General features: G+C 59.2%; 3 protein-coding genes across 6 annotated transcripts; 2 read left to right on the top strand and 1 right to left on the bottom strand.

The window, feature by feature from the left end:
• The first annotated feature begins 340 nt into the window (after positions 1–340).
• PLIN1 (perilipin 1) lies at positions 341–6,389 on the top strand. Its single transcript, XM_064158119.1, has 8 exons — positions 341–490; positions 1,737–1,935; positions 2,063–2,145; positions 2,493–2,745; positions 2,910–3,172; positions 3,718–3,870; positions 4,563–4,796; positions 5,355–6,389. Exons 1-8 carry the CDS (start codon positions 446–448, stop codon positions 5,724–5,726), a joined length of 1,602 nt encoding a protein of 533 aa, XP_064014189.1. The 5' UTR covers positions 341–445; the 3' UTR covers positions 5,727–6,389.
• A 213-nt stretch (positions 6,390–6,602) lies between these two features.
• On the bottom strand, positions 6,603–9,701 carry LOC135183188 (ras-related and estrogen-regulated growth inhibitor-like protein). Its single transcript, XM_064158120.1, has 4 exons — positions 9,445–9,701; positions 8,940–8,993; positions 8,408–8,484; positions 6,603–7,859 (listed from the first exon to the last, which is right to left on the bottom strand). The coding sequence occupies exons 1-4, from the start codon at positions 9,581–9,583 to the stop codon at positions 7,434–7,436; spliced, it is 696 nt and encodes a 231-aa protein (XP_064014190.1). The 5' UTR covers positions 9,584–9,701; the 3' UTR covers positions 6,603–7,433.
• Positions 9,702–10,706: 1,005 nt separating this feature from the next.
• KIF7 (kinesin family member 7) lies at positions 10,707–24,296 on the top strand. Of its 4 annotated transcripts, none has more exons than XM_064158115.1 (18): positions 10,713–11,033; positions 12,256–12,456; positions 14,264–14,675; positions 15,396–15,927; positions 16,421–16,558; positions 16,704–16,931; positions 17,373–17,575; positions 17,864–17,970; positions 18,221–18,376; positions 18,704–18,906; positions 19,023–19,220; positions 19,470–19,595; positions 20,737–20,913; positions 21,518–21,733; positions 21,950–22,156; positions 22,741–22,939; positions 23,019–23,168; positions 23,367–24,296. In XM_064158115.1, exons 1-18 carry the CDS (start codon positions 10,733–10,735, stop codon positions 23,741–23,743), a joined length of 4,131 nt encoding a protein of 1,376 aa, XP_064014185.1. In that variant the 5' UTR covers positions 10,713–10,732; the 3' UTR covers positions 23,744–24,296. The 4 variants fall into 4 exon arrangements, with proteins under 4 accessions (XP_064014188.1, XP_064014185.1, XP_064014187.1 ...); XM_064158117.1 differs by having other exon boundaries at positions 10,714–11,033; positions 17,376–17,575; XM_064158116.1 differs by having other exon boundaries at positions 10,714–11,033; positions 23,370–24,296.
• Positions 24,297–24,711: the final 415 nt, after the last annotated feature.

The following is a 24,711-nucleotide window of genomic DNA, read 5'->3' as shown; positions in this document are numbered from 1 at the left end:
CTGCTGAGGGGGCTGCAGCTCCTCTTTCTTCGCCTATCCTGCCTTCTTACCCCTTCTCAGCCTCCATCTCAGCCTGGCCCTCACACACAGCAGAGAGCATCCTGGTTGCTCTAGGTTTGCTCTACAGCTCTGCCAATGCTCTCTGCCCTGCCTTGTGCCGCAAACTAAATGCCTCTCATTTTTGCATCTTTGGGTGTTAAGAGACAGTAGCAGGGGGTGGGGGGGTGGAGTCCTCAGTTCTACAGCTTAACTAGTAAAAAGTCAAGCTTTAGATAGTGCCAAATCCATTGGAGTCGAGGTGGGGGGAGGGGGTTGTGTCTCAGCCCAGCTCCTGGACCTGCCAGGCTCAGGAGGTGCAGGTTCAAAGGGAAGAGCCTGAGCCCAGCCCTGCCTTTGCAGCAGGGTCTGTGGCTCCCAGCTTTGCTTTGCAGGTGTGTGTGTCACAATGACAGCGAAGAAGAGCCAGACTCTGCAGAACGGCAGTGCCAAGGTGCGTGCTGGGAGGAAGGGAGGGCAGAGGTGTGCCGAGGGTGCCAGGTAGCGTGTGCCAACTCTGCCACATAGTCACATCTCACACTGTCCCACAGCTCCCCCTGTCACTCTCATATGGGCCTTTACCTATCTGTAGCCAGAGTGTCATCAAAGGGAAAGGATAAAACCTTACCTTACTTGAAATTAAACAGTTCAGAGTGAAGAAAGCTACCCCCGAGGTGATGTGAGCCCTGCTGGCAGTGCCTGCCCTTCATCCATGCCCCCGCTCCGGGATCATCAGACCTCTGGCAGTTATGAACAGCTGGAGCCCCTGGGATTGCTGAAGCACAGTGTTTGTGGGAGGGCTGGCTCCCTGGAAAGCCAAAATCAGGACAAGACAGCACAAAATAACGAGAGCTTTTCTCAGCTGTGCAGATTCACAGCCCAGGCGTGGGCTCAAGTGGGACACGAAGACAAAATCTCACCCACTGGTGGACAGCTCAGCTCTTTCTCTTGCTCTGTCCCGTGCAACCCATGGTGCTCTTGCCTCACAGCTGCTGTGATAAGCCAGCATCCATTCTGGTCCTCCCCTGAGGCTGTAATGTCTCTCAGTTGTCTGGGTGCTGGGTGAGAGCAGGAGTGGAGGGTTGGAGCTCAGCTTTACCCTGCTTACCCAGCTTGGAGGGACCTACCTCCACCTGTGTTCTGGCACTGGCAGCACACACAGGAGTCAGCTGTGCTGGTTTACACTGGCACCCCAAGTCACCTGTGCTAGCAGGGTGTGGGGACACAGCACCTTGGTGCCTCGGAGAGCTCCGGTGCCCTCCTCCTACCGCAGTACTGCGTGCCCTCCTGTTCCTCTCCTCTTTCTTTGAGGTCCATATCCCTTGCTTGTCACAATAGTGACACGGCAGAGAGGACAGAGGTGCCACATGGCCTGGCCTTTGTCGGGCTAAGGACAGGGTCAGACGGAAGCAGCGGAGCAGAGTGCAAAGGCAGAGAGCACCTGAGTCAGGCTCGAGAAACGAAGGGAGAGGGAAGCACCGCTCCGGCACCGGCTGCGCTGCCCTGCTCCTCCAGCAGCAGCAGGAGCCAGCCTGCGTGCCCTCGGCTGTGCCCTGCGCAGCAGACCCCCAGTGGGCTTTGAGAAATGCCCTCCTCCGGCGCCGAAGCCCTCTGGGGTCACCACAGGGCGCCGAGCGCCGCTGGCGAAGAGGCGCCCCTCAGGGGGCTGCTGGCCGACCGAGCCCTGTCGCCGCGCACAGGAGAGCGTCCTGCAGCGGGTCCTGCAGCTGCCGGTGGTCAGCTCGACCTGCGAGAGCCTGCAGCGGACCTACAGCAGCACCAAGGAGGCTCACCCGCTGGTGGCCTCGGTGTGCGATGTCTACGAGCGGGGCGTGCAGGGCGCCGGCGCCTTGGCCATGTGGAGCGTGGAGCCTGTGGTGCGCCGGCTGGAGCCGCAGTGTGAGTCCGCACGGCGCGGGGTGCCCCCCGCAGCCTCTCCTGGGGCGGCAGGGCTGGCACCAGCGTGTGCCTAGCGCGGCCCAGGGGCTTCTTGTCACCACGCACCCCGTGCTTTTGCCCGAGGCAGTTGCTGTGGCTAACGACCTGGCTTGCCGAGGCTTGGACCACCTGGAGGAGAAGATCCCTGCTCTGCAGTACCCGGTTGACAAAGTAAGTCCTGTGACAGCCTGGGACCCCTCTGCCTCTCTGCAGAGTCCACAGCATCTCCTCTGGCCTTGTTCCTGGATGGTGATAAACTGCTCTGGAGGAAACAAAGCAACACCTCCAAGCGAGAGCTCTTTCAGGGGGGGTCCTGCAGCCCAGAGCCGGGCTAACACACTCCCAAATATGGGTGTCCCATCTCTGACAGCTGCCTCCAGCTCAGGCTGGAGAGCTGTTATGCCCCTCTCAGGGCTGCCTGCTGGCATGGCCGTTGTTGGAGTCTCCGTGGTCACTCCAGTTGTTTCATGACACCCCAAGCGCACCAACAGGGCTGTTCTCCACCTCTCTGCCTGCAGCTTGCATCTGAACTGAAGGGCACCATCTCTTCCCCCATCCAAAGTGCCAAAAGCACCATCGGCAGCTCCATGGATAGGATCATAGAGCTGGCAGCAGAGGGCTATGAGGCCACCAAGAGCACAGTGGAAACCACAGCAAAGTACACGAGAAGGAACTCGGTGACCCAGATGGCAGCTGCAGGAGTGGACACAGCTCTGGGAGGGCTGGAGAAGCTGATGGAGTATCTGCTGCCAGAGGAGGATGAGGAAACAGGTAGCTCTGACGCCCAAATCTCCTCTGAGGGTGTCTAATGAAGGCTGGCAGTTTGTGGGGTGGCACCTCACTCGTGGGGTGCACATGGCAGGAGGAAACTCCTGCATTTTGGCATAAGGGTGTCCCACCAGGACATTAACTCACCATCAGCTTTCTGCCTTCAGATCAGAAGCCCAAAGCAGCACGTGGGGCAGCAGCAAAGGTCTCTCAGCAGCAGCCCCGCGCTGCCAGTGCTCCCACTGCTGCCAGAAGTGCCAGTGCTGCCAGTGCCACCAGCGCCACCAGCGCTGCCAGTGCTCCCAGCACCCTGGGGCGGATCAGTGCCTTGGTCAGCACTGTCTCCCACCGTGCTTACCAGCAAACCACCCAGAGCCTCCAGCGTGCCAAAGCCAAAGGGCAGCAGCTGGCCACCTGGATCCCCATCCTGGTGAGTGCCAAAACCCATCTGCCAGGTTTCTGCTCCCCCATCCCTTCTTTTGGGCTGCTCCTGCCTTCAGAGGAGACATTTCAGGCTCCTTGGAGCAGGTCTGAGGGCAGCATGCTGGGAGCAGGCTGCTTGCCCAACTCGGCAGGACAGGCTGGGGCTGGCGATCCCCGTGGCACATTCACACACAACCTTGTGCTGCATTGGTGGGATGAGTTATTTTTAGCTGCCTCCCAATGTATGTTGTTCATTTATGGCCTTGTCATAACATCCTCCTAAAGCAAAAAAGGCCCTGCAGAGACCCAGAGAGGATGGGGAGAAGGAGGTGCCTCTCTCTCCCACCCAGTGCTCTGGTGGGAACCCCTTCCCAGGCCCATGCCCAAATCCCAGCGCTCCCAGCTGTGCTCAGGATTTCTCCCATGTGCAGAAATTAACTCCTCTGCTCTCTGCACACCCCTGGGCCCCTGTGAAATCCTCAGGCTAAGCAGGAAGGGGTGAATGGGACCTGGCAGCTCCCTTTAAATGATGGATTCTTGCTCCTCTTCCAGGGCAGCCTGGCCAAGCCAAGTGTACCTGAGGCACCCCAGGTCCACAGCGATGGGAAGAGCAGCACGGCTGGCCAGCTGAGCCGGCGGCAGAGCAAGGTGCCGGAGCAGAAGCAGGAGAAGGCAGGGAAGAAAGACAGCAACCACACCAAGGAGGTATGGAAAAAAGAGGGGCAGTGAGCCAGAGGCACCCCAAAGCATCCTCCTGCCCATGGACCATGCCAGCATACAGGATGTTCCACCCCCCCCACTCCCCCCAGCTTTAAGGACCATGCTTCTGTCCCTGCTGAACCCTGAACTGCAGCTTGGTGGAGGCATGGGGGGTTGGCAGGGAGACAGCCCCAGGAATCCCCTTCCCTGGCTCCCCAAAGCTGGAGGCTGTGGGCAGGCTCTGACTCACTCTGGCTCATGTATTCAAGAGTCGTTTGGTGCTGTGTGGTGTCAGCACTGAGCTCCCTGCTGATCCCCTGAACGCACCCAACCCCCCCACACACAGTCCCTGCAATGAGGAATGGTGTGAGCTGGTGGGGCTGGGAACAGGACCCAAGGTGGCTGTGCTGGGACATGGGGACGGGAAGCAGCAGGTCGAGGTCACTGCCCTTCACCCCTGCCGGCAGCGGAAGCACAGCCCAGATCAGAGGGTCCCTGGGGGCCTGGGAGTGGGAGCTGAGGGTGGACACCAGAGAGTGACCCTGCCACAAAGGACTCTGGTGGCTTTTGCAAAGCAGTGACCTGAAAGTGCCCAGGCTTTGAGCTGCAGAGGGGACAGGGGATGCAGGGCCAGCCCGGCCCTGCTCAGAGGGGCTGGTGGGCCCAGGGCCAGCAGCTGAGCTGGTTTGTCTCTGCAGGCAGGGGAGGAGCCCGGGCTGGTGGGCAGTGTGGCTCACAACCTGCAAAGTGCCTGCGCCTCCGGCATCTCCAGCGTGAAGAAGGTCCCAGCCGTGGCCTGGGATGCAGCAGAGGGCTTGATCCTCTTCACCCCCCGCAGGCTGTCCAAGGCCATGGAGACAGTGGATGCTCTTGGGGGGACCCTTGTCAGTGCCCCCAAGCATCTGCTGGGCACCCTGTACAGCTTTGTGCCGGTGAGTTTGTCCTCAGTCAAGTCTCTCCCATCTCCAACAGGCCCCAGTTTGCCCAGCCTCTTCCCATGAGCATCCCATAGCTCCAGGCTGTGCCGGGCAGTACCAGAACACCTCAGCCACACTCTCCTCCTGAGCACACCCCAAACTGTCACAGCAAGTCCCCCTCACAAAGCCAGCAGACAGCGCAGAGGTTGCACCTTCCCATGGAGGCATTTGGCAGACATGTGGACATGGCACCTGGGGACACAGGTTAAGGGCCACGGTGGTGTTGGGTAGACAGTTGGACTCAATGCTCTTAGAGGTCTTTTCCAACCCAAACCATTCTGTGGTTCACACCTACGCCACTGCGTGACCACAAAGTCCTGGGAAGTTCAGGCTGAACTTTCCCCCACCCTGCTGCTCCCCTGGCACCATCTTTCCACAGTGGCTGCCCAGGGGCTGCAGCAAACCAGTCCCTTCCACTGGAGACCCTTCAGGGGGTAAACTGGCTTGTCCTGAGTTCCCTCTGCCTTCAGAGAGCTGTGTGCCACAGGGCCAGGCACTCATTCCCTCTCTCAGCTCCGCAGGCAGTCGGTGAAGGACGAGAACGCGGCCGGGGGCAGCAAGCCCGCCCCGGAGAAGGAACAGAAGGAGGAGGACACCAAATCTGCCGCCCCCTCCACCGAGGAGAAAGCCCAGCTGAGGGGCGACTGGCGGCTGTACCGCGGCCACCACCCCCTCTCGTTCCTGGGGCTGGAGGACCCCCTGTTCCTGCGCCACAACTTCTACCGCAGCTCAGCCTTCGAGCCCGAGTGCGCGGTGCCGCGCAAAGCGCCCTTCACCCCCTACAGCCGCCGGGTCAGCGAGGGCTCCTACCGCTTCGGCCCCGACGCCCTCTACGGCCGCGCCTACTGCGGCAGCCTCTACAGCCCTGCCTTCAAGAAGGACTGAGCGGCAGCGCACCCCAGCCCCTCTCTCGTTCACCCCCGCATGCTTTGCCGGGCCGCCGCCAGCCGCCCCAGCACACCCCTGTACCAGCACAGGAGCTCAGAGTGGTAGACAAGCCTCGGGAGTGCATCAGCGCCAGGAGAGGGGAATAAAGGCAGCTGAAAGGACTGGTGGGGGCAAGAAGGTGGGACCAGAGGGAACCAGAGAGGCAAAGGAGATGCAGAAAGAGGGCTGAGACCAGGAAAGGGGAAAAGGGACCAGCCAGGCCTGGCACTGGACTCCCTTGGTTCCTTCTGAGCAGATAGCATCGGCTGAGGTGGGATACATGCTGAGAACAGCATACAGAGCAGAGAGGACAGCAAAGCCATGAAACATCACTACAGCAATGATAGTTCCCCATCCTTCCTCCCTCCAACTCCCTCACAGGACTCATCCCTGGCCACAGACTGCTCCCCCACGGAGGAGCTGAAGGTCCCCACTGATCAAAAGGACTTATGAGTAAGAAAGCCCTGGGCACTGACCCACATGGTGGCACAAATGGTGGGGTCAGGGAGAAGACTGGTGAGAACAGATGGAGCTCCTGGAGCCCTTCTCTCCCACAGGCCTGCCTGGCTTCCTGCAACATCTCCTATAGGCTGCAGCAATAAACCTTCCTGACTCACTGCTTGCCCTGTCTGCTCAGCTGCTCTACGGGGGGAGAGCCACCAGAATGAGAGAACAAGAGTGGGGGGAGACACCCGGTCCAGGGCTGAGAGCGTGGGCAGGGGGAACTCATCCTTGAGTCACTGCCAGGGGCAACAGTGGGTGCTCATGCCCAGCATGGTACGTGTCTGTTCCCATGCCCCAAGTACAACTGCAGAGCTTCGAGGAGCTGGGGGCCTCCTGCCAGAAACGATTTACTGCGTTTCCAGAGCACAGCAGCGAAATCAGCGTCCATACCGCAGGCACAAACCCTCTCCCAACAAATTGCTTTCCCAGGCACATCAGGGGAAGAGTTTGGGAAGAGGCAGAGAAAATCCTCCCAGCAGCAGAGGGGTCGAGTCGAGCCCGGAGCCCCCTTCCTCCGCTTCCTCTCCTCCCCGGGGACAGGCAGCTGTACGGCCAGAGCAGCCTGGGGAGGCGCACGGTGCGATCCTGCCTGGGAACCAGCCACACGCCGCTGCTTCCCAGGCACAGCCCGCAGCGACCGCGCACAAGGGAAAGGGCTGCAGTTGCTGAAAGGCTGTGGGATACAGGACTCAGAGCAAGGCGGGTGGGACGGGAGGCGCAGCCCTCACTGAGATCCTCCAGGGTCGGCTGGTGCCGCGGGCTCTGGGATGGCTGGGCGGCCGTGCAGAAGAGGCATGTCCCCCCTGCTCTCCAGGTGCCTGGGCAGCTCCCGACCAAGCAGCTGAGGAGGATGCTGGCTGGAGCTCTGGCAAAATCACCTGATGGTTTCCAGTGTTGGAGCACGGAAGAAGAAAGCAGGAGGCACCTAAAAGCTGGTACGGCAAAGAGCAGAGATTCTGTCCCGTCACGGAGCCAAGAGGAAGGCACTATAGCCCTCAGCTGCCCAGGCTGTGCGTGGCAGGGCACCCAGACACGGGCATCAGGAGGTCAGCAGGGTACCCACCGTACTCGTGCAAACACACACACCATCTCCACGGGCAGCTGGGGAGGAGGCTCGGTCCAGCTGGACAGCACAGACAGAAGCAACACCCACGGCACAGCTCAGAGGGAGTCCGTTCGCTTACGGGCAAACACAGCTGACATGGTCTTGACGATGCCACGGATCCCTGTACCCTTTTTCAGTGCCAGCTTGGTGTCAGGGATGCGCTCGGCCAGTCCATGGAAGACCATGAGGGCCCCGTGATAGGCCTCAGCTGCAGAGACCTCATAGAAACCACAGTCTAAAGAGAGAGCCAGGAGTCTCCCCTCCTCGCTGGACACCACCCGTCGGTGGTGCAGGTCCCGTTTGTTGCCCACAATGACGATGGGCACCTTCTCCTGGTTCTGCCCCTCCTTGGCTGCCTTGATGAACTGGATTTTGAGGGGCAGGATGTTGAAGCTGGCACGGTCACAGATGCTGTAGACCAAGATGAAGCTGTCTGCCCATTGGATTCTCTTCTCCTCCGAGGAGCCCTCCTCTGCATGCTCCTGGGAAGAGAAAAGGAAAGGTTTTCTGTCTGGCTCCCTCCCTCTGCACCTGCCTGCAGGCAGCAATCCTGAGCCCAGGGACAGGGACAGCTAGCAAGTAGCAAAGGGGCATGGAGAAAAAGAAGTAATGAGGAAGACTGAGAAGCACCTGGCAGGTCTCAGCAAGGGGGCATGGCTGGACCTTCAGCATCACTGTCCTCACCTTATCATCCAGCTGCCAAGCACTGTTGCTGTAGGCAATAGCACCATGGGGACCTCAGCATAGCAATTCCACTTTGCCAACAGTCCTGTGCTCAGTTGGAGCTGGCAGTATTACTGCTTCAGCTCTGATGTCCTCAGCTGGAGGACCATGGGCTGCAGTGACCATCATTACCCTGCCAGCAATGCTGCTGCCCTGTGCTCTGCAGGCAGGAAGTTATCTGACAAGAGAGCTTTGATACTTGATGAAAGAGCTTTGCCGCCAGCCTGTGGTTCCCCAGAGGTAACTTTCAGTAGAGCTTTTCTTGTCCTTGGGATGAAAACAGGTGCCAGGAGTGCAGCCCTCTCACCTGAGAATTGGGGACATCCCAGATGTGGAAGAGAATCTCTCGGCCATCCACAGTCAAGTTGTGGCTGTAGATGAATTCTGCCAGAAAAGATTAAAACATCATCATCTTCGTGAACCCAAGAGATAGCTCCCTCAGCTCAAGTCTCCTGGGGGCAAGTCTGCAACATCCACCCTAGCAGGTTGTGCTCCACAAGTCAAGATCCAGGGGCTTTTTACACACAGCTACAAGCACAGGGAGTATGATAACCCTCAAAGCTGTGACTGCCCCAGCCTGCCTCCATGCCAGCCTTCAATCCAGGTACACCAGTGCCACCAGCTGCCACCCAGGACATTCTGCACCCAGAGATTCAGTTCTGGCATAAGGAGATGAGTCACTTTACAAATACAACCACTGAGCACCCTGCGAGCAGACAAAGCCTCTGGAGAAGGGTGAGGAGTGGTTGGGAAGCAACAAAACCCCGTGAGCAGAAGCAGGCTGTCCCCCTGACCCCAGATCCTCGTGGGAAGTGGCCTGGCCTTGGCCTGGCACTCACCCATGTCTCCATACTCCCCGATAAAGCGCCGAGTCAGGAAACGCACCGTCAGAGCTGCAGAGGGAAGGAAAAGAACCATCAGAGCAGCCTTAAACCCCAAAGATTCTCCTGTTGCAAACCAGAGCACAGTCAGGCACCATCCCCGGCGAATCCTCGCCAGCAGAACGACCTCTGTGTCCCAGCCGCCAGCAGGTCTGTGAGCACAGCAGAGGCAGGGCATGAACCGCAGCATCACCGAGCTGCAGCTCGGCAGCAAACAGCTCTGCCCGTCGCTCGCCCGCTGCCCGCAAGGTTATGCTCAGCTTCCTCGCCCCGAATCACGGCCAGCAGCCGAGAGCTCAGACCCGTCCCACCGGCCTGCCCACAGCGCTGCTCTCTGCAGCTTGTGCTCCGAGTGCTGCTGCAGTCTGCAGCCTTTTTTTGAGGGTGGGGGGAGAAACGGAGCTCCCTGCCTGGGCACCCCCTGCTCCCGGGGCTCGGTTCTCACCTGATGGTCGGTTCTTACCTGACTTCCCCACGTTGTCTGCTCCCATAACCAGGACATTGGCTTCCATCTTCAGGGTGGTGGGGGCAGGCACCTCCATGAGGGCAGGGTGGTCGGGGGTGAAGCTGGCACTCCTGCGCAGCGGCAGCCGGAGCCCCATGCCGAGCAGTGCCGCGCTCGCCGGCAGGCCCAGCTGCGTGTGCAGCTCTGGTCCCTGCACCCGAGCAGCCAGCGCGTCCCACCGCACCCAGGGGACCCGTGAGGCACATTCCCCTCCCCGCAGCCGCAGGGGCGGTGCGGCCGGCGCTGCGGGTGGCCAGATGAGAAACTTTGCTAGCGCTCAGATCATCATCCCGAGCAGACGTCAGCGCCTGCAGCCGGCCCTGCCAGCCCCCGGCGCGGCAGGCGGCCGGGAAGCACCAGCTGTCTGCACCAGCTGCTCGCAAACGGCATCCCAGGAGGCTGCCCACGCCTCCGCCCCAAGCACGTTGGCCCTTGGCAGGGCCGTGCAGCCCCTTGTGCCGTCCCGGGGTGATCGTAGGAATCCCTGCCAGGAGTGGTCAGTGCTGCAGCACCTCACAAGGGATGGAGCACTGTCTAATGGGTGTTGGAGCACCTCACAAGGGATGGAGCACTGTCTAATGGGTGTTGGAGCACCTCACAAGGGATGGACCACTGCCTAGTGGGTTTTGGAGCACCTCACAAGGGATGGAGCACTGTCTAATGGGTGTTGGAGCACCTCACAAGGGATGGACCACTGCCTAGTGGGTTTTGGAGCACCTCACAAGGGATGGAGCACTGTCTAATGGGTTTTGGAGCACCTCACAAGGGATGGAGCACTGTCTAATGGGTGTTGGAGCACCTCACAAGGGATGGAGCACTGTCTAATGGGTGTTGGAGCACCTCACAAGGGATGGACACACAAGGGATTGTCTCACAAGTGCTATAGCACTGTCACAAGCGGCAGTGTGAGAGGCGATGCAGCCCCTGCCCGCGGTGCAGCCTTGTCTCCAGGCGGTGCAGCGCTGCTCCGGTGAGCAGAGGATCACCTTGGCTCAGCGATGAAGCATCTCACGAGCGACGGAGCGTCTCGGGAGCTCTCTTCCCCGCAGCCCACTCGTGTCCCTCCACAGTGCCACTCCGGCGGCTCTCCCGCGGGCCGAACGCTCGGGCCCCGTGCCCCTCACTCCTCACCCGGGGCGGCGCCAGGCGCTCCCCGTTCTCGGCGGCGGGCGGAGCCGCCTGACGCCATCGCGGCGCGCCGGGGCGAACGGGCCGGGCGCATCCCGCTGCCCGCGGCGGCGGGGCCATGGCGGCGGAGGGGGCGGCGGTGCGGGTGGCGGTGCGCGTACGGCCGCTGTTGCCCCGGGAGGCGCTGCGGGGGCACCGGTCCTGCCTGCGGAGCGACGCCGCCACCGGCGAGGTGGCGCTGGGCCGCCGCCGCTTCCGCTTCGCGGCCGTGCTGCCCGAGGCGGCGGGGCAGGCGGCCGTCTACCGGGCCTGCGTCCAGCCGCTGCTGCGCGCCTTCTTCCGCGGCTTCAACGCCACCGTCTTCGCCTACGGGCAGACCGGCTCCGGCAAGACCTACACCATCGGCGAGGCCAGCGTCGGTGAGTCGCGGCGGGACCGCAGCACCGGGCCCGCGGCATCCCGGCAGCGTTGCCTTCTCGCCAGCATCGCCGCTGCCCTCCCCTTCTCCTCACCAACCGCCACCTCCCTCCGTCCCAAGACAAGCGACCAGTGCCACCCTCGCAGCTCACCAGCCTCGCCCGTGCAGCCATCCCCATCTCTCTCATCAGCTGCGTTTTCTCCGCCCAAACCCACCAACACCTCCATCGCTCCCAGCATCACCATCCCAAACGGCTCTTTCACTTTGCCCTCCCTCTTGACCCTGCCAGCCCGCTCAGCCGAGCCCCACCAACCCAGCCACCTCATCCTGCTCACCTCTCCACCCATGCTGCCTTAACCATTCCCCCACGGGCGATTCCTCCTTGGAGATCCCAGCGTGAAGGTTTTCTGCCGTAACGCTGGAGAAGAAGCAGGAGGGCCGTGGCCGTTCTGGAGCTGCTGGTGGTGATCTTCCTAGGGCTTGAATCTTTACACCTTTGTCCTGAAATAAGCCACAGGGAGAGGGAGGTTTGCGAGGGTTAATCCTGTTTGTTTATGTGAGGGCTATGAGAAAGAGGAAAGCTTCTCTCCTGTGGCTGCTGGTTTAGTGTTACTGCACCTCCCAGAGGATGCACTGTGAGTGTTTCAGTCAGCTTTAGCTAACTTTGTAAAGGCCAAACTGTTTCCACACTTTCTATCTGCCTCTGCTTTCGCTTTCCCAGTGTTGGGCTGTCAGTGAACCAGATCTGAGGATTGCCCTTCCACATGGCTGTTGGGGGCAAAAGCCAAACCGTTTAAAATGCAGATATCAGAGGGCTGTGGCCAGATACAAACAGGCTGCAAGCACAAACGAATTCTTGGTGCTGGGAAAGGTGGTGGAGCCATGCAGACTTCAAAGGCCAGCAGGCTGTAGCTGCAGGCGTGGTGTTTGCTACCAGCTGGAACACTAGCGTGCCTTTCCTTCTTGAGGAAGGACTGGAAACCAGCAGTGTGGCTGGAATCCAGCGTGGCAGTGGCAAAGGATTTGCCCAGAGGACCTGTGGCTTAGAAACTCTCAGAAGGATGTTTAATCCAGGCTGCAAGGGCTGAGCTGGGGGAGGGTTGTGAGGCTGCACCTTTGCAGCTGATGCGTGCTGGGCAGGCTCATGGCTGCAGCTCTGTCTCCGGCCAGCATGGGCCTCCTGGGCACTTCCTGCTCCTAGTGATCATACATCTCTGTGCCAGCTTCCATCGATGAAGACGAGCAGGGCATCATCCCACGAGCCATGGCCGAGACCTTCAGGCTTATTGATGAGAACGACCTGATCGACTACACGGTCCGAGTGTCCTACCTGGAGGTCTACAAGGAGGAGTTCCGGGACCTGCTGCAGGTGGATACAGCCAGCAAAGACATCCAGATCCGAGAAGACGACAAGGGGAACATTGGTATGTGTGCTACTCACGGGCTCCCTTCTTGCTCCGAAGGCCAGGGGCTATCTGTCCCCGAGGGAAGGGTCAGGTCTTCTCCTTCCATGCCTCTCCTGCAGCAGGTTGCTGTGCTTAGTCCTGTTCACTGTGGAAAGTAGGGCTGTGTGTGGCATGGTGACTGACTTGAGAGCAGCCCTGAGGAGAGGGACTTGGGGGTGCTGGTGAGCTGTCAGTGTGCTCTGGCAGACCAGAGAGCAACCAGAGCCTGGGCTGCAGCAAGAGCAGTGTGGGCAGCAGGGCCCACAGGGAAGTGATCCTGCCCCTCTGCTCTGCACTGCTGAGACCCCACCTGGAGTACTGCATCCAGTGCTGGAGCCCCTGGGACAAGAGGGATGTGCTGGAAGGTGTCCAGAGAAGGGCCATGAGGATGAGCAGCGGGCTGGAGCTGCTCTGCTATGAGCAGAGACTGAGGGAGTTGGGGCTGTGCAGTCTGGAGAGGAGAAGGCTCCCAGGGGACCTTCTTATGGTCTTTCAGTATCTGAAGGGGGCTACAAGAAAGCTGGGGAGGGACTTTTTAGGCTGTCAGGTAATTATAGGACTGGGGGGAATGGAGCAAAGCTGGAAATGGAGAGATTCAGCCTGGATGTTAGGAAGAAGTTGTTCAGCATGAGGGTGGTGAGAGCCTGGAAGAGATTCCCCAGGGAGATGGTGGAAACCTCATCCCTGGAGGTGTTTCAGGCCAGGCTGGATGAGGCTGTGGGCAGCCTGATCTAATGTGAGGTGTCCCTGCCCGTGGCAGGGGGTTGGAACTGCCAATCACAGAATCACAGAATTAACCAGGTTGGAAAAGACCTCTAGGATCATTGAGTCCAACCTATCACCCTTCTAATTAACTAACCCATGGCACTAAGTGCCTCATGCAGCCTCTTCCTAAACACCTCCAGAGATGGAAACTCCACCACCTCCCTGGGCAGCCCATTCCAATGCCAATCACTCTCTCTGCCAGGAACTTCCTCCTCACATCCAGCCTGAACCTGCCCTGGCACAGCTTCAGGCTGTGTCCCCTTGTTCTGTCTCTGGCTGCCTGGCAGCAGAGCCCAACCCCACCTGGCTACAGCCTCCCTGCAGGCAGCTGCAGACAGCAATGAGCTCTGCCCTGAGCCTCCTCTGCTGCAGGCTGCACACCCCCAGCTCCCTCAGCCTCTCCTCACAGGGCTGTGCTCCAGGCCCCTCCCCAGCCTTGCTGCCCTTCTCTCAACACCTTCCAGCACCTCAACATCTCTCTTGAACTGGGGAGCCCAGAACTGGACACAGCACCTAAGGGGTGTCCTGAGTAGTGCTGAGCACAGGGGCAGAATAACCTCCCTTGTCCTGCTGCCCACACTGCTCCTGAGCCAGGCCAGAATGCCATTTGCTCTCTTGGCCACCTGGGCACGCTGCTGCCTCATCTTCAGCTGCCAACCAGTACTGCCAGGTCCCTCTCTGCCTGGCTGCTTTCCAGCCACTCTGTCCCCAGCCTGTAGCACTGCTTGGGGTTGTTGTGGCTAAAGTGCAGAACCTGGCACTTGAGCTTGTTAAAACTCATGGCACTGGACCATGCCCATCTGTGCAGCCTGTCCAGGTCCCTCTGCAGAGCCCTCCTGCCCTCTAACAGATCATCACATACTCTCAACTTGATGTCCTCTGCAAAGGGAAGGGATCCTTGTGGTCACTTCCAACCCTGCCTGGTTATATGATTCTATGGTACAGGCAGGGTGACAGCACAGAGAAGCTGTGTCCTCGGGCAGCTCATTCCTCCCAGTCACAGCTCTGTTTGCCGTTGCAGTGCTCTGTGGGGTGAAGGAATCAGAAGTGGAAGGGCTGGATGAGGTGCTGAGCCTGCTGGAGATGGGGAACACAGCCAAGCACACGGGAGCTACCCACATCAACAGGCAGTCAAGCCGCTCGCACACCATCTTTACAGTCACCATGGAGCAGCGCCGTGGGGCTGGACGCCTGTCCCTGAGCCACCACCCCCCTTCTGTCCCTGCCTCAGGCCAGGTCCTGGTTTCCAAGTTTCACTTTGTGGACCTGGCAGGCTCAGAGAGAATTGTGAAGACAGGAAACACAGGGGAGAGGCTGAAGGAGAGTATCCAGATCAACAGTGGCCTTCTGGCCTTAGGCAACGTCATCAGTGCCTTGGGAGACCCTCGAAGGAAGAGCAGCCACATCCCATACAGGGACTCCAAAATCACCAGGTACAGCTGGGACCAGGACCCTCTCCCACAAGCTTTTGTCCCAGGAGGGAGAAGCTTATCCCTGCTTTTCCCATCCTGAGCCTGCCAGGTTGAGTAGCAGAGATGCCAAGAGCAGCTTGTAGGTCCAAGTTGTCCCTTCTGCTGTCACATTTGAGGCTGTCAAATTGATGGCTCGATGGGACAGGCACCCTTTTGTGCCTCATGGCAGTTTAAGCAGGTCTACCTTCTGTGGGGATTTTCACCCAGGGAAGCTGGAGGAGCAGTGAGGTCAGGATAGACCTGATGGACTAGCTCATCATGGTGCTGCTGAGGACAAGTCTTGCTTAAGTCACACTGCCAGAGCCCAGGTGGGCTGCCAGCGTGGGTTATCCTGCCCCTTGCTGCCTGGCAGTGAACAAAACGACTTCCAGCAGGCTTATTTGATGATGTGTAGCTAGACTTTAGCTCGAGCAGATGACTTTTGCAGGTGCAAGCAGGTCCCTGTGCAGCATGCATCTAGCAGTGATCATGGAGTCAGGGAGTTCCCAGCGCTGGGAATTACTCAGGTGGGAACTTGCCAGGGTGAGCACTGCTGTTGCTCTGCTTAGGAATTCTGCTGGCTTCACTCGACTCAAAGTGGCTGCAGAGCAATTGGGCTTAACCTCTGAAAAGGGTTGGAAAGTTCCTGGATCTGGCATCGTTTTGAATTGCAGGCATTTTAACGTCTCCGCTCTTCCCTAGGATCCTGAAAGACTCCCTGGGGGGGAACGCCCAGACCGTGATGATCGCCTGCGTCAGCCCATCCTCCTCCGACTTCGACGAGAGCCTCAACACGCTCAACTACGCCAGCCGGGCTCAGAACATCCAGAACAAGGCTGTGGTGAACTGCCGCAAGGAGACGGAGCACGTGGAAGAGCTTCACCTGCAGATAAAGAACCTGCAGAAGGCGCTGGAGCAGCGGCACCGCTCCGAGACCCGCATCATCAACCGCTCGGCCACCGCCAAGCGGGGCGCGCCGGACGCCACGGCTCGGCTGCTGGCCGAGTGCGCGCATTACCGGACCTGCACCGACGCCGCCTACCGGCTGCTGATGGAGCTGCAGGAGGGCAGTAACCTGACGGTGGAGCAGATCCTGCGGGTTAAGGAGTGGTTGTGCGCGGTGGAGAGCGAGAGGAGCGAGCTGACCTCGGCCGGGCTGGACAGCGGCATCGAGAGCACCTCGGCAGAAGAGCAGAGCCCTGAGGCACAAGGCTCGAAGCCGGCAAAAGCTGAGGTAATGGTTTAGCTCTGAGGTGGGGTTTAGCTGATGGCCACTGAATGCAGCAGCCTCAGCACAGCATAGTGGAGGGGTCAGAGAAGAGAGAGAAGTTACTTGGCCAAGAGGCTATAAGGAGACAGAATGATGTGGTCCTCAGAGCAGGCAGGGAGAGGCTGGATTTAGCTGAGGCCAAGAGTTCTATTTCACGGGAAAAAGCTGGGTGTGCAGGGCTGCTGTGCCCTTGCAGAGTCCGGGAAGGGAAGGGAAGGGAAGGGAAGGGAAGGGAAGGGAAGGGAAGGGAAGGGAAGGGAAGGGAAGGGAAGGGAAGGGAAGGGAAGGGAAGGGAAGGGAAGGGAAGGGAAGGGAAGGGAAGGGAAGGGAAGGGAAGGGAAGGGAAGGGAAGGGAAGGGAAGGGAAGGGAAGGGAAGGGAAGGGAAGGGAAGGGAAGGGAAGGGAAGGGAGAAGCTGGGTGCTGATGCCACCACTCTTGTGTCCTGGGGCGAGGCAGGTGAACACCGAGAAGGGGGGTGAGTCCATCAGAGACGAGCAGGTGGCCACGCTGCAGAGGCAAGTGGAGCGCTTGGAGGAGGAGAACCGGGATTTCCTGGCTGCCTTGGAGGATGCCATGGAGCAGTACAAGCTGCAGGTACTTCTGGGCTCTGCTCTCTCTGTAGGGACCTGCCCCACTCCTACTTTTCCTCCCCAGGAGAGCACAGCCCAGCTTTCATGTTCCTCTGCAGCAGGTCTGGGATCCAAGTGTACATAACCACATCTTTGTCATTGCTTCCCAGAGCGATAAGCTGCAGGAGCAGCAGGACAAGATCTCAGAGCTGCATGTGCGCTTGGAGATGGCAATGCCAAACCTCTGCGTGCCCCAACTACTGCAAAACCTTCACCTGGTGACAGCTGGCCAGAGGCCTCATACAGCCCCACTGGATGCTGCCCCATCCCTTGGCTTCAGTGGGGTTCCCTCAGGGCTCCTTCCTGCTGAGCAGAGTGGAAGAGCCCTTTGCAGGAAGGTGAGGGTGCAAGTCTGTGCTGTGAGGAGCTGCTGCCTTTTCACTTAGGTGCTCCCCACCATAGGGATTCCTTGTTCCCCACCACTGAACACAGGTGTAGCATTCCTTTTTCCCTGCCTCGTCAGAAGTGTAGTCCAGAGGACTGTGCTCCAGTGTTGACATCCAAAGAGATTCCTAACTCTGGCAAAAGCAGCCCAGCTTCAAAGCTGAGGCTTCCACATCACTGTTACAGGCAGGTCCCAGATGCATTCAGTGTCTGAGCAGCAGAAGGCAGGCAGGAGGGCAGGCAGCTGGATCTAGCAACATACCAGATCTTCTGAAAACCCTCTCAACTCCCTTTTGTGGCTTGTTTTGTGCCTAGTGATGCCCAGCTGAGAGCTGCTCTTTCTAACACCAGCTCTCATGCAGCATGTTTCCTCTCTTTCTGATCCCCTGCCCTAGCAGCTTGACAGCAACCACTCCTTCCAGGAGGAGGACCTGACAGGCCAGCACCTCAACCACATGCAGTGTTCCAGCGGCAATCCACAGATCAAAGCTGTGGTGTTGAGAAGGGAGCTCAGCCAGGACGTGGAGAAGCCAGCAGAGCTGTCCTCAGGAGAGGAGGAGGAGGAGTGGGAAGAGAAGCGGTCCCTGTCCCAGCGCCGGTGAGTTGAGGCTGTCCCAGTGCTGTGCAGTGCCTGGCAGTTGTGTGACCTGTCTGTCCCCACTCTTCTGTTCAGCTCTGGCACAGAGTATAGAAGGAAATGCTGCTTTTGGGGTCAGTGACTCTGCTGAGACTGCTGCCTGCTGATTGGGGAGCTCTTTACCATCCTTCCTGAGCACAGCTGCTGTTCCTGCCTGCATCTTCTGAAGCCTGTGGATCATGAGAGTCCTTAATGGGAGAAGCTCTGGCAGTGCCCAGACCCAGCTGATTGATTTGCTCTTCCTTCTAGAAATGGGATCCAAAGCTACAGCAAGAAGGAGAGTCACAAGCTGAGCGAGGAGCTGGGTGAAGGCAATGCCCACTTGGTTCAAGAGGAGCAGCTGGAGCTGTCAAAAGGCAAGTAGCAGCTGTAGGTCGTTGGACAGGTGGTGCTGCGTTGGGTGCTGTTCATGTCCCACAACATGGCAGATGGCAGTTGAGCAGAAACTTGAACTCCAGGGGTCTGGCAGGAGCTGTATGTCCTGGTGGGAGCTGCAAGTGCCAGCTATGCTGTGCCAGCTCTCGGCTGCAGAGCTGAGACCAAACTGTCCTTCCATTACCGGGCTGCTGAGGTGAGACCTTCCTTACCCCAGAACCTGTGTTGCAGAAGTCTGCAGGAGGCGAGAGCCGCTGCTGGGTCCCCGGGAGCGCCTGCCAGGGAAGGACTGGGAGTGGAGGCTGGTGCAGGCGCAGCAGAAGATCCGAGAGCTGGCCATCAACATCCGCATGAAGGAGGAGCTGATCACCGAGCTCGTTAAGACAGGTGCAGAGCTCCCGGCGCGAACAGGAACCCGTTCCCCCTGAAATCTCCTGCTCACCATCTCGCTCTCTGCACTCATCCTCTCCTCTCTCTGTGTTGCCGGTGTTCAGTCCTTCCCGTGGGCGACAGAGCCCTGTTTCTCCATCCCTTCTGTCTGGCTAAGACCCTTCCCATCAGCTTTTCCCTTCCCTGGAGCAGTAAAGGGAAAGGGAACATTTCGTTTCTGTAGCCACAAGGACGTGGGCAGAAAGAGGAGAGCTCCGTTCCGCGACAGGACTCTGGCTGTGAGGGGAGGGGCCCTGGAGGTGACGGCTGGGGGCTGTGTTGCAGGCAAGGACGCGCAGGCTCTGAACAAACAGTACTGCCGTAAGATCAGCGAGCTGGAGCAGGAGGCAGAGCAGGTGCGGGCAGAGCTCAGCGACAGCCAGAAGCAGCTGCAGGAGCTGGAGAGCAAAGAGCCCTGGGACCCCGGGGAGAAGCGCAGGCTGCAGGAGTGCCGCACGCGTGTGGCAGCCGCGCAGAGCAAGGCTCAGGTGAGCGCCAAGAGTTCTGCCCGCCCAGGGAGCGATCGGGGGCAGAGCTGGGGGGCATCTCCGCGAAGGGCACGGGGAAGAGGCCGAGCCCAAGGGCAGCTTCTATGCCCCGACAGGTGCTGTCCAAGAAGAAGCAGGCGACGGAGCGCCTGGTGTCGCTGTCAGCCCAGAGCGAACGGCGTGTGCAGGAGCTGGAGCGGCACATCGAGCTGATGCGGCGGCAGCAGGGCCAGCTGCAGCGCCGGCTGCGGCAGGAGAGCCAGCAGAAGCGGCGGCTGCAGAGCGAGGTCAGCAAGCGGCAGCACCGAGTCAAGGTAGGCGCCGGCAGCAGCGACTGTGCTGCCGCGGTGCTCGTGGGGGCGGCGATGGGGGGGCTCTGCCAGCTGCTGGGCACTGCCAGGGCGGCTCTGGCGGTCTGCGATTGTCTTGGAGAGCACGGTGAGAGGGAGGAGGTTTTGCTTAAGGAATATCCAGAGAGCTAGCGGGGAGCAGAAGCTGTGCTGCGGCCCCTGGCTGCAGGGCGAACAGCTTCCGGCTGCTCGCAGCTGCTCTTTGCCGCACAGGAGCTGGAACTGAAGCAGGAGCAGCAGCAGAAAGTCCTGCGCATCAAAACGGAGGAGATCGCAGCGTTCCAGAGGAAGCGGCGCAGCGGCAGCAACGGCTCCGTCATCAGCCTGGAGCAGCAGCAGGTGCGGGCAGAGCGACCTCCCCCCTGCTGCAGGGGAACTGCTCGGCAGGCTGCAGGCCGGCAGGGGAGAGCTGGAAGTAAGGAGCTCGGCCCGAAGCAGGACGTAACCCATCCTGCCTTGAGGAGCATGGGCCATAATGTCGCTTGCAGCCAGCGGCAGTGGACTTAAATCTTGTCTGACCCTCAGGATCTCTCCTAAACCCAAGCTGTGAAAGAAGCTGTGAGAGTTGCCTGTTAGCAGAAGGGCAGTGGGAGATGTGGCTTCAGGGACTCCTTGGTAGCTGGAATTTTAGCTCAGCTCTGCCTCTTGACGAGGAGGAAGGCCAAAACCGGTGAAGCAAGTCATTGAGAGCAGCCCTGAGGAACAGGACCTGGGGGTCTGGGGTGATGCAAAGCTCAACAGGAGCCTGCAGTGTGAGTGCAGCCCAGACACAACCCTGTGCTGGGCTGCAGCAAGAGAAGTAGGGCAAGGGAGGGGATTCTGCCCCTTGGGTCTGCTCTCCTCAGACCCCACCTGGAGCCCCTAGCACAAGCAGGCTGATGGAGCCAGTCCAGAGAAGCCCACCAAGATGCTGAGAGTGCTGCAGCAGCTCTGCTGTGAGCACAGGCTGAGAGAGTTGGGGCTGCGCAGCCTGGAGAAGAGAAGGCTTGGAGGAGACCTTGGAGTGTCCTTCTAGGATCTGAAGAGGACCTACAGGAAGGCTGGGGAGGGACTATTGAGAAGGCCTGGTAATGACAGGATGAGGGGGAATGGGTTTGAACTGGCACAGGGGAAGTTTAAACTAGATGTTGGGAAGAAGTTGTTTGCAGTGAGGGTGGTGAGACACTGGCACAGGTTGCTCAGGGAGGCTGTGGATGCTCCCTCCCTGGAGGCATTCAAGGCCAGGTTGGATGAGGCCTTAAACGACCTGTTCTAGTGGGAGGTGTCCCTGCCTATGGCAGGGGGTTGGGTCTGGATGATTCTTGAGGTCCCTTCCAACGTAACCCATTCTGTGATTCTATAAGTCTGGGCTACAGTGGTTGGCAGAGATGCACTCAAGCCTCTTGCTCTGATCTCAGCCCCACTGAGCAGTCCTGGGCATTGCTGCCCTCTGCATACACACACACACTTAACACCTCTGCCCTTTGCTTCCTTCCACTAGAAAATCGAGGAGCAGAAGAAGTGGCTGGACATGGAGATGGATAAGGTCCTTGAGCAGCGGCGGGCCCTGGATGAGCTGGAGGATGAGCTGCGGAAGCGGGAGGCCATTGTGGCCAAAAAGGAGGCTCTGCTGCAGGAGAAGAACGGCCTGGAGAGCAAACGGCTGCGCTCCAGCCAGGTGGGACGAGAGGGGGTCACCTCAACCCCTTGCCTGATTTCTGGCAGGGGTAGGAGGCTGGAAGAGCTGTGTGCCACCCTCGCTGTGGCAGAGGGTGGTGTTGGGAAATGGGCAAGAAATCTGCCTGCTCCTGCTGTGCCTCTGAGCTAGTTGTTTTAAAGGCCCTTGGCTTAGGTGTGCCTGTGGACCACTGGACGTAGAGAGGGAGTAGAAAGGGGTCTGAAGGCCTGACTTGCCTTTAGATCATCCAGCAGCTGAAGGGGGCCTAGAGGAAGGCTGGGGAGGGGCTATTGACAAGGTCTGGTAATGACAGGAGGAATGGGTTTGGAGTGGCAGAGGGGAGACTGAAACTGGATGTTAGGAAGAAGTTGTTTGCAGTGAGGGTGGTAAGACACTGGCACAGGTTGCCCAGGGAGGTTGTGGAGCACAGAATCACCCAATGTGATCGAAGATTCTGTGCTCCACAGCCTCCCTGGAGGTGTTCAGCACTAGGTTGGATGAAGCCTTAAGCAACCTGTTCTAGCCTATGGCAGGGGCAGGGAATTGGAACTGGCTGAGCTGAGGCCCCTTCCAACTTAACCCATTCTGTGATCTCACCCTGCAGGCCCTGACAGACGACATCGTGCGCGTGTCCAGCCGCCTGGAGCACCTGGAGAAGGAGCTGACGGAGAAGAGCGGGCAGCTGCGCCACGGCAGCGCCCACGACCAGCAGCAGATCCGCCAGGAGATCAACAGCCTGCGCCAGGAGAAGGACCAGCTGCTCAAACAGAGGTTGGAGCTCGACAGCAAGCTGCGGCAGGGCACCCTTCTGTCCCCAGAGGTACCTCTTCTTGGGTGGGGCTGCTCCGCTTGCAAGAGCAGGAGGTAGTAAGAGAGAAGTCTAGACCTGAGCGCAGGGTCGTTAGCAGCTGCTCCCCCCACGTCCCCAAACTGCGTATCCCAGCTTCTTGCCAGCACTGTAGAGATGCTAATGCCAGGCAGGGCAGGTTGGGACAGCAAACTCTGCTCCCTGCTAACTGCAGCTCTGCCTGGGCAGGAAGAACGGATCCTGTTCCAGCTGGATGAGGCCATCGAGGCACTGGATGCGGCCATCGAGTACAAGAATGAGTCCATCACCTGCAGGCAGCGAGTTCTGAGGGCCTCAGCCAGCCTGCTGTCCCAGTGTGAGATGAACCTCATGGCCAAGCTCAGCTACCTCTCCTCCTCTGAGACCCGAGCTCTGCTTTGCAAGTACTTTGACAAGGTGAGGCCTCTGCGCTGGTGGGAGCTGGAGGACCTGACCCAACTCTTGTCTTCCTCAGCTTCAAGCTCTCTCCCTGCCTCCTGATGTACTTTAGTCCTGTAAAGTTCACAAAGCCACAGCACGGTGACCTCCACCTGCTGGAACACCTAGGACAAGGGCTCAACTAGTCCTAGATCCCTGGAGTGGCTCTGTCACAGCAGTGCAGGCACACATTGCTCCTGCCTGCATGAGGTAGCTCTGGCATCCCAGAAATACAAGTTTCCTCCTAAGCATAGAGTGGTTTGGGTTAGAAAGGACCTCCAAAGGTCATCCAGTCCAAGCCCCCTGCAGTGAGCAGGGACATCCTCCACTAGATGAGGTTGCCTAGAGCCCTGTCTAGTCTGACCTTGAGTATCTCCAAGGATAGACCTCAGCTACCTCCCTGGGCACCCCATTGCAGTGTTCCACCACCCTCACGGTGCAGAACTTCCTCCTAACTTCTGTGTGCTCTACCTCAAAGCTAACTCACATCAGGCTCGGCCTTGCAGGGAAGCTGCTGGGCTCTGAAGGAGCTGAGGTGTTCCTTGCTCTTGGGCCCTGGCCAGGTGGTGACCCTGCGAGAGGACCAACACAGGCAGCACATTGCCTTCTCAGAGCTGGAGATGCAGCTGGAGGAGCAGCAGCAGCTGGTGTACTGGCTGGAGGCGGCGGTGGAGCGGCAGCGGCTGGAGATGGACAGGCAGCTCACCCTGCAGCAGAAGGAGCACGAGCAGAGCATGCAGCTCCTGCTGCAGCAGAGCAGGGGTAAGCTCCTCACTGCTGCAGGGGGAAGCTCTGGGCCCTCAGGGGCCTGCAGCTTGAAGTGGCCTCCTTCTCCCTGCAGAGCACATGGAGGAGGGGCTGGCCAGCAGCAAGCTGCAGTACGAGGCAAGGATTCAGGTGCTGGAAAAGGAGCTGAGCCGCTACATGTGGGCAAACCAGGAGCTAAACCAGAGGCTGAGTAACCTGAGCCTCCCTCCTGGACAGACCAAAGGTGAGGGGGAGCCCAGGCTGGGCCTCTGCTGATCCTACCAAGCTGAAAGGGAGTTTGAATTCTTTTCCTTGGTAGTGAGAGCTGGGAGTCAGGAGCAGCATGGGTGCAGGTCACTGCCAGCCTTAGCAAGTGCTCTGCAGGCACTGAGAAGAGCAGAGGCCCTGCTGCTCCGCTCACTGTACCTCCGATCTTTCCCAGCAGGGGTGGAGAGGAGCATTCATGGGGCTGGGGACAGAGCCATGCCTGTGCTTGGGCCCTGTGAGGAATGCAGCCTTGGGGAGCAGCCTGGGCCTGAAGAGAGCCACCGAGCCAGGGATGAGAGCAGGGACCTGGTGCATGCCCCTCTGCCCTCCACCTGGCGCCGTTCCTCCCTGCCCAGCGATAGCCCCGGGGACTTGCGGCAGCAGCGGGATGCAGAGCCCCTGCTGAGGGCAGGGCAGTCCCCCGAGGGGCTCCTCCCACGGAGCCTTGCCCCCAGCACCAAACCCCGCCGAGAGCTGCGCAGAGGCAGCCTGAACATCACCCCCGTGCCTCACCCCCCTGCCATGATAGACGTGAGGAAAAACCCACTCTAGAAACGCTCCACGCTGACCTGGCACAGGCCAGGGAGCAGTGGACACCCACGGGAACTCGAGGAAAGCCTCCCTGCCTCCAGCCAGCCTGGCTGCAGCTCTCTGAAGGCACTGCAGAGGAAGCAGTGACTTCATGGTAAAGGAAATGACAGCAGCCTGCAGTGCCCAGGCCGCTGCCACTCCACACAGTGCTGGCACCTTTGCTCCTGCACCCCCAGCAGCTTCCATACTGGGAAGAGGCAGCTTTGTTTCGCCTCAGTTGCTCCTGGCCTAAGGTGCCTGTGTTCCTGCTCACTGCAGGGAGGTTGGACCTACAGCCTCTTCCATGTCTCCTCCAACCACACCCCCCTGTGATTCTAAGATACCTTCTGCCCAGGCCTAACACTAAATACTTGTTTACAGTTTGGAACCCTCTGTTGAGGGCTTGCTCAGCCCTAGAAGCCTCAGAGGGAGCTGCTCTGCAGCCCTTGTACATAGGTTTTGCAGTCACTGTGGGGTTTGGGGTTTCTTACATTTCTACTGTAACTTTTCTAATAAAGCATATGTTTATGAAGCAGTCACTTGTCCCAGGCTCCAGTTGTCACTCTGGCTAGGCAGACAGGAGCTCTGTTTAAACCTGCATGGGAACTCAGCTGCTGTCAAAGCATTTGCCTTAACCCTTAAGGAGCTGCTTTGTAAAGTGCTCAGCCAGAGCTGGGCTTCCTACACCAAGCTGCTGGAGAAAAAGCATTTGCAGGCAGCAGCAGAATTGTGTGAAGCACCCAGGATAAAAGCTGTCCTGGTTAAGTGCCACTTTCCACTTCAGCCTGTAATTTTCTTAGAGGCAAATTTCTTAGTCTGGCTGTAATGGAGATTAAATATCCTGTGACTTAGCACTCACCCCATCCACCTCAGGAAGAGGGACACAAATCTAACTGGCACAGCCAGAAATGAAAGCCCAGGCACCTGCTTTGAGAAGGGCAAGGGGGGTT

Source organism: Pogoniulus pusillus, chromosome 17 (assembly GCF_015220805.1).
Source record: "Pogoniulus pusillus isolate bPogPus1 chromosome 17, bPogPus1.pri, whole genome shotgun sequence".
In the NCBI taxonomy this organism is placed as follows: domain Eukaryota; kingdom Metazoa; phylum Chordata; class Aves; order Piciformes; family Lybiidae; genus Pogoniulus; species Pogoniulus pusillus.
Note: the sequence above shows the minus strand (reverse complement) of the source record. Positions and strands in the feature narration are given on the sequence as shown.

Bases quoted from the DNA above. Each gene is read 5' to 3' on its own strand.
- PLIN1 (XM_064158119.1), top strand. From the start codon at position 446: ATGACAGCGAAGAAGAGCCAGACTCTGCAGAACGGCAGTGCCAAG. The intron at 3,173-3,717 runs GTGAGTGCCAAA...CTCCTCTTCCAG, and splicing joins CCACCTGGATCCCCATCCTG to GGCAGCCTGGCCAAGCCAAG. The intron at 4,797-5,354 runs GTGAGTTTGTCC...TCCCTCTCTCAG, and splicing joins CCCTGTACAGCTTTGTGCCG to CTCCGCAGGCAGTCGGTGAA.
- LOC135183188 (XM_064158120.1), bottom strand. From the start codon at position 9,583: ATGGGGCTCCGGCTGCCGCTGCGCAGGAGTGCCAGCTTCACCCCCGAC. The intron at 8,994-9,444 runs GTAAGAACCGAC...TTCCCTCTGCAG, and splicing joins AGACAACGTGGGGAAGTCAG to CTCTGACGGTGCGTTTCCTG. The intron at 7,860-8,407 runs GTGAGAGGGCTG...TTCTCTTCCCAG, and splicing joins GGGATGTCCCCAATTCTCAG to GAGCATGCAGAGGAGGGCTC.
- KIF7 (XM_064158115.1), top strand. From the start codon at position 10,733: ATGGCGGCGGAGGGGGCGGCGGTGCGGGTGGCGGTGCGCGTACGGCCG. The intron at 18,907-19,022 runs GTGAGCGCCAAG...ATGCCCCGACAG, and splicing joins CCGCGCAGAGCAAGGCTCAG to GTGCTGTCCAAGAAGAAGCA. The intron at 19,596-20,736 runs GTGCGGGCAGAG...TCCTTCCACTAG, and splicing joins TCAGCCTGGAGCAGCAGCAG to AAAATCGAGGAGCAGAAGAA.